Source organism: Herpailurus yagouaroundi, unplaced genomic scaffold, assembly GCF_014898765.1.
Source record: "Herpailurus yagouaroundi ecotype Mexico unplaced genomic scaffold, PumYag 566, whole genome shotgun sequence".
In the NCBI taxonomy this organism is placed as follows: Eukaryota; Metazoa; Chordata; class Mammalia; order Carnivora; family Felidae; genus Herpailurus; species Herpailurus yagouaroundi.
Genome location: NW_024412783.1, coordinates 2,754,595 through 2,762,223, shown reverse-complemented (window position 1 = coordinate 2,762,223; position 7,629 = coordinate 2,754,595). Strand labels below are relative to the sequence as shown.

At 34.4% G+C, this 7,629-nt stretch overlaps 1 protein-coding gene across 1 annotated transcript; it reads left to right on the top strand.

The window, feature by feature from the left end:
- The first annotated feature begins 6,392 nt into the window (after positions 1 to 6,392).
- Positions 6,393 to 7,319, top strand: LOC121023598 (olfactory receptor 56-like). The gene has a single exon (XM_040465544.1). The coding sequence runs from the start codon at positions 6,393 to 6,395 to the stop codon at positions 7,317 to 7,319; it is 927 nt and encodes a 308-aa protein (XP_040321478.1).
- Positions 7,320 to 7,629: the final 310 nt, after the last annotated feature.

Here is a 7,629-nt window from a genome sequence, read left to right as displayed (position 1 = left end):
CTGCAGAGCTGGTTCAATATTTGCAAATAAATCAATGTGATACATCATATTGATAAAAGAAAAGAGAAGAATCATATGATCCTGTCAATCTATGCAGAAAAAGCATTTTACAAAATTCAGCATCCTTTCTTAATAAAAACTCTCGAGAGAGTAAGGAAAGAAGGAGCATACTTAAACATTGTAAAAGCCATTAATGAAAGTCCACAGCTAATACCATCCTCAATGGGGAAAAACTGAGAGCTTTCTCCCTGAGATCAGGAACACGACAGGGATGTCCACTTTCACCACTGTTGTTTAACATAGTGTTGGAAGTTCTAGCATCAGCAATCAGACAACAAAAGGAAATCAAAAGCATCAAAAATGGCAAAGATGAAGTCAAGCCTTTACTTTTTGCAGATTACATGATATTATACATGGAAAACCTGATAGATTCCATGAAAAGTCTGCTAGAACTGACACATGAATTCAGGAAAGTCACAGGATACAAAATTAATGTACAGAAATAAGTTGCATTCTTATACACTAATAATGAAGCAACAGAAAGACAAAGAAACTAATCCCATTCACAATTGCATCAAGAAGCATAAAATACCTAGGAATAAACTTAACCAAAGATGTAGAAATTTGTATGCTGAAATATAGAAATTGCATGAAGGAAATTGAAGAAGATATAAAGAAATGGAAAAACATTCCATGCTAATGGATTGGAAGAATAAATATTGCCAAAATGTCAATACTACCCAAAGCTATCTACACATTCAATGCAATCCCAATCAAAATTGCACCAGCATTCTTCTCAAAGCTAGAACAAACCATCCTAAAATTTGTGTGGAACCACAAAAGACCCCAAAGAGCCAAAGCAATATTGAAGAAGAAGACCAAAGCGGGAGTCATCACAATCCCAGGCTTTAGCCTCTACTACAAAGCTGTCATCATCAAGACAGCATGGTATTGGCACAAAACGGACACATAGACCAATTGAATAGAATAGAAACCCCAGAATTAGACCCACAAATGGGTCTTCCCCATTTGGAATGGGTATTCCAAAGAATAGTCATTCTTTATTCCTTCCTTCTTCCTTTTATGATCTCAGTGTCATGAATTCAAGACCTGCATTGGGCTTTGCACTGAGGGTGAAGCCTGTTAAATACATACATACATACATACATACATACAGGAAAACAATGCCAAAAATAAAAACAAACATTGCAGTCAATTAGAAGCTGTTCTTTGGAAAGAATCTGCCCATACATTGCCTTACTTAATGACCTCTACTCTGACATGACACTACTACCTATTTACATACTCAGAAAATTTTCTTTTTTATCCACAATCAATAGTCTTTATCCAGGATCCATGGTAAATAAAAAGTCTATTCTCGCTACTATGAAACACTCATAATTATTTTATTTTCATTAGATACATTGACATCCTAGATGTGTACTTAGCTGTTTTTCATATTTAATCCACTCTGCAAAGTTAACAAAATTAAGAATGGCAGAAGTGTAGATGTTATTTCAAAGACTAGCATGGTTAAGGACAGGGACACAGTATAGTCACAAGAAAGATTAAATAGAATTGTGGCAAAAAATATTATGTAGATAAGCTTGTACATATAAGAAAAAAGCCAGGTGTGTGCATTTATTCAATAGTCTATACATCTATAATGTGTAATTTATTGTGTACAATTGGTTTTCCATGAGGTACTGTGAAATCTTATAGGAATAATTCCAATAATATATCTCCAGGTTCTTTGGGGGAAGCCAGTAGTAGATTTACATCATATATTTTTGGATTATATATTTTAAATATAAAGTTGCTAAAGATATTATTCAAGACTATCTCATTCTCTTTATTAAAAAATAAAATTTCTATGCTTCTATTACCTGCACCAGTTCTGCAAATGAGTGAGAAAAGAATTGGATCTTATAAATAATGGACAGTTTCCTGCAGGACAATTGCCAGAGGTGAATTCATTACAAGATATCCATATATGAAACTCTAACTTCCTGGGACTAGGGAAAAGAGACTTCCCCTGCTGGCAAGGCAAGATCAGTGGGATTTTGGTGTTCAAGGTATTTAGATTTTTTAATGTACTTGGATGTCTCAATTTCAATTTGTCTTTTTTTTAACGTTTTATTTATTTTTGAGACAGAGAGAGACAGAGCATAAACGGGGGAGGGCCAGAGAGAGAGGGAGACACAGAATCTGAAACAGGCTCCAGGCTCTGAGCTGTCAGCACAGAGCCTGACGCGGGGCTCGAACTCACAGACCGTGAGATCATGACCTGAGTCAAAGTCAGATGCTTAACCGACTGAGCCACCCAGACGCCCCTCAATTTGTCTTTTCAATCAGTGTCCAATATTGCATAAGTCTTATTGAGGAAGTAAATTCAGCTTGTTTTATACTTTAGGTCATCTCTGTAACAGGATATTTATTCTCTTTTGTTCACAAATCCTTGCCTCAAGAAAAAAATATTTTTGTTCCAGGATAGTCATTAAAGTTCTTTGGTTGTCTGACCCTTTGATTAAAGGACTGAGTTTGTCATTTCCTTCTTACAATTGAATTTCTAAAATCAAAACAATATACTCCAGTTCACAAAGAGTGGGTTCTTTATTTCTACCATAATTTTTCCTATAGGAGTAAGAATTTCATCCCAAATCTTACTTTTGTCACAATTGATTTTCACCAATTACTAGTGATGATTCAATTTTTTTTTGTCACAGTATACTCTGGAATAGTAGTGTCCAGTTTTTTACTGATAACTATTATATCATCTTATTTCATCTAATCAGATTAGATGATCAATTTCAGATTCCTGTCTTTGAGGTTCTTCTTCCTAGGGACACCTTCTGGTAACAAATATTGTGAAACTGCAATATTCTGTAAACAAAATCCATTAATGGTTTACCCAGCGTAATTGATTTTACCATAATGATTTAGATGCTTATTTGTACTTTATAAGGGCTGGTAGAGTGAAGGCTATATTTGGGTGGTGTTGATAAGTCACCTGGAGGGTGCTGCAAATCTCAGGATGTATGTGATCTCCCACTGATGGTTTTGATTTCTAGCACCAATGTAGTATATTTCCTAGAAGCTCACCTGGAAGCTGATTTAAAACTTACATCTGCCTACACATCTGTTTTTCTCAAAGAGTAACTCCATTTATTTTCTTATATTTTCCACATCATGTGTATATCCCTGTCATTGGTAAATGATAGTCATGAACCATACAAACAATGGGGTTCTGGGAGATACAGATTCGAGGTTTCTTTTGCCATGAAACTAAGATAAACTTGGGAAGAGAATGCCCACCTCACAATAGTTACTACAGCATATGAAAATGGTCACTTCTGTTATAAGTGTGAGTTTTAGATTTTATGTTTTAATGAAAATGATTTAATAAAACGTTTTTATAATATGCCCAATTATCTCCAGCGATAAGCAAACCAGATAAACCCTTACTTTTTTTCAAAAATTATAAAGCATTCTTGTACATGTGCTATTTTAAAACCCCATGGAAACTGAAAAAAATAAAGCTGAATTTAACAGAAAAAGGATAATTTTATTCCAAAATTGTTTTTGCATTCTGCATTTCATTTAGTAGCAATAGTGTTGATACTTATGTTTTATTTTTTTTTTCTTAATGTTTTGGTAACTTTGAACAGTGAACTCAGCTGTGAAAGGAGAGATGGACTACTTTTTCATTATATGATTGTTGTAATGAATTGAAAGTGTGTTAAAGTCCCTCTAAAATGTTAATTTCTAATACTTTTGGATTTTAACAGTGTATTGCATCTTTCTAAGTAGAATAAAAAAACATTAAACCTTCAGTGATATTAAAGTTACATGGTTGTAAAATGGGTATGATCAGAGGCACTGAAGTAGTATTATGCACAGTGCCTGACTTATGGGGACATAAGAAAGTCTAAGGATTTAATATATATGTAAAGTACTTAAAACTGGCTGGCACATAGAAAGTCATCAGTAAATACTGACATTAGCTTGAATTTTACAGAAGCTCACAATTACAAAAATCCTTGTCTCACCTTAAAATCAAAACTACATCAAATTAATTTCATCTTGTGACCTAATCTCAATGAACATCACCACGTGACCTATTTCTCCCCAGTAACCGAATTTATCCAAATGTATCATTTCCAGGTCAAGTTCAATTTATGAAAAAGTATTATGCATTTCTTCTTCCTCTATACACAGAAAATAAAATGGGAATCATTTTGGAATTATGATGCTCAGGGAAATTTAGTGAAATATATGTAATTATGGGACACCTGGGTGACTCAGTTGGTTAATCATCTGACTTTAGCTCAGGTCATGATCTCACAGTTCTTGGGTTTGAGCCCTGCATTGGGCTATCTTCTGTCAGCACAGAGCCTGCTTCAGATCCTCTGTCTCCCTCTCTCTCCCAGCCCTTCCCCCCTCACAGTTTCTCTCCCTCTCTCACTAAATAAACACTTTTTAAAAGAGAGGGATATATGTAATTACATCATAAATGTACAAAAATCACAAGGGTAGGTGTATGTTTCTTGTTGAAAAAGACTCAGGAAATATGGTATTAAGGCATGGAGTCACACATATAATTTATTAAAAATACATGTTGAAGCTTTCAGAAAGGGGAAAAAAAAGAATCTACCATCTGAAGGGTAGTAGATCAAAAAAATGGTAAATGGAGCAATGCCTTTGAATTTCAGAAGGAAACTGGGTATTAACCTTGAATCAAATAAAAAATAAAGAGAAAATGAAGAGGTTTTTACACATACATGGACCAAAAATATTAACCTGCTATGAAGTTATATTAAGAAGCTCTGTGAAAATGTTTATTAACAAAATGAGATGAAGCCTGATGTATTATGAGTGGTGGCCCTGCTCGAGTTTTGTTAGTTGATAATCTCAATTGATAATATCTAAAGTTGGTAAACCAAGAAATAACAGCACTAGCATTAATTTAGACATGTGTAATAAATACAGTATAAATAGCTAAAAGAATTTTAAGTGGTTGGTTTTGAAAAGGAGAGGTTGGAACAAGATCATCATTGTTTCATTATAATAGGTTTAGAATTTGAAGTTTAAATTCTGTACATGAGTACCTCAATAAAAAAAACTATATTAAGTTTTAGTTCTATAAAAAATACATGTTGAAATTTATACAAATCTCTAATTTGTCTACTTGATATTTAACAGAAGGCAAAATACAATTATATATGACAGGTCAAATCATACTGCTAAAAATATTTATTCATAAAGTTCAAACTCAACTCCATATGGAAACTTTTAGTATTTCCTGTGTGTCTGGCACTATTCCAAGTGAATTGTTGTCATCAATGAACTTGATAAGGTTTTGTGAGCAAAACCCTAAGCATTCATTCCTTTATTATCCCATTTTATACATGAAGAATCAAAGGAAATAGAAGTTAATTAACATATCTGAGGTCACTAAAAATGGCGAAGTCAGGAAAAAAAGTTCACTTGCTTTGAATTCTAAAAGACAACTATTCTGTATCAACAACCATTAAATTCTGAACAGGGATTTCAACATGGCAATTTTTAAATTATCGAGGTGGAGACATGTGGTGCTGATAAACAAATGATTATGCAAATAAATTATATTTGTTTTTAAGGGACCACACTTGTTTAATTGGGGTATTTGAAGGACAATGGAATAAATGTGTGTGTTACTCTGTACCTAAGGGAACAGAGAGGCAAACAAGTGAAATTTACCCTAAGGACAGTGCACATAGATTTTTAATTTCACACAAATCTCTGTTGTAGAGAGATTTTTTTGGGAGGCTATTTAACCTCCTTAGCTCGTTGGTAATGCATGGTCCTGGCAACAAGGGAAGATTAATCACTCTGGATAATTTTGTTCATTCACATAGACATCTTTCTGGTGATATTCAGAGGAAAAATTAATAAAAGGTAATCATTTCTATGTATAGATTCACTTGATACCAAAAATTAATTGAATATTAGGTTTTATGATGACCAAACATTATACTGCTTAGGTGAGAAGTTACTTTATTCAACATCATCAGTCTTGCCTTTTCAACACAACTACAAGTAACATTAAAAAATAATATATTTACATATTTAATTCAGTATAAATATTCGTGAAATTGAACAGTACTTTACTAGTTTTATGTATTTACCACATGTCTGATATCATACATTCTTAAGAAATATTCAATAACAAGAGAAGTAAAACTGGGCTAAGACAATGTTTAAATTAAATTTTATATAAATATATTTGATACTGCAAGACTAAGGGATACAATGGAATTAAGACATTGTAAAATGAGGGTGTTACCAAAATGGATAGAGGGTCTAAATATATTTGTAAATTCTATCCAGGGTAATGGATTCAGAAGGAGAGAATGGAAGGATGGATCAATAGAACCACTGGAACTGGTTTTATTCTTTTGGGGCTGTTTCACCACATCCAGGCCCCAAAGGTTCTCTTCACTCTCATCTTCCTGGTTTTCCTTGCAGCCCTTGTTGGAAATGTAACGATGATGATTCTTATTTGGTTTGATTCTCGCCTCCATACTCCTATGTATTTCCTTCTCAGTCAACTCTCCTTGATGGATCTTTTATGTAGCTCTACTTTTGTCCCAAAGATAGCCATTGACTTTTTGTATGGAAGAAACAGCATTTCCTATATTGGTTGTGGAATTCAGCTTTTCCTCTTCATGACTATTGTGGGAGCAGAGTGTCTTCTTCTGGCAGTAATGGCTTATGACCGTTATGTAGCTATATGCCGCCCCCTCCATTACTCAGTACTCATGTGCCCCATAGTCTGTGCATTCATGGTGACTGGCACATGGCTAAGTGGACTTCTCAATGCCTTAATCCATGTTATCTATACTCTGAGTCTCCCTTACTGTGCTTCCAGGGAAATCCATCATTTCTTTTGTGAGATCCCAGCACTCCTGAAACTCGTTTGTGCTGACACTTCTCTTTATGAAAATGGCCTTTTTGTCAGTGGTGTTCTCTTTCTCCTTTTGCCAATATCTGCCATCATGGCCTCTTATGGCCAGATTGTTTCCACTGTTTTGGGATTAAGAGCAAACTTGGGGACAAGAAAAGCTTTGGCAACCTGTTCTTCTCATATGATTGCGGTGTCTCTCTTCTATGGAACAGCCATCATCAAATATTTTCTCCCCAAAGCCTATCACACTGCTGAGCAGGACAAAGTGGTCTCTGTCTTCTACACTATCCTTTCCCCCGTGCTCAACCCCCTCATCTATAGTCTACGAAACAAAGAGGTGGCTGGAGCTCTCAGGAAAGTCCTGGGAAGATGATTACCTTAATAAATTGATAAATGTTGATAATAGTAGATGAAATGACAGATCTTGTTTGCAGAAGGATATTACTACAACAGAGACAGGCAATATACAGAAAGTAAATGCTACTTGTCTGTAGACACTTCATGGGTAATTTCACTCTATCCTTGGCACACTGCTAATGGAGCAGAGCACTGTTATGCCTCATATAATCTTTCAAATTCATTAAGCAAAATGCTGTAAGTTATAAATAAACCAGTCAGCAATCAATATAAAACATAGCTGTTTTTATTGTCTTTATTTTTGTATTAAACAAAAGGAAAATGTG

Excerpts from the sequence above, each read along its gene's own strand:
- LOC121023598 (XM_040465544.1), top strand. The coding sequence starts at position 6,393 with ATGGAAGGATGGATCAATAGAACCACTGGAACTGGTTTTATTCTTTTG.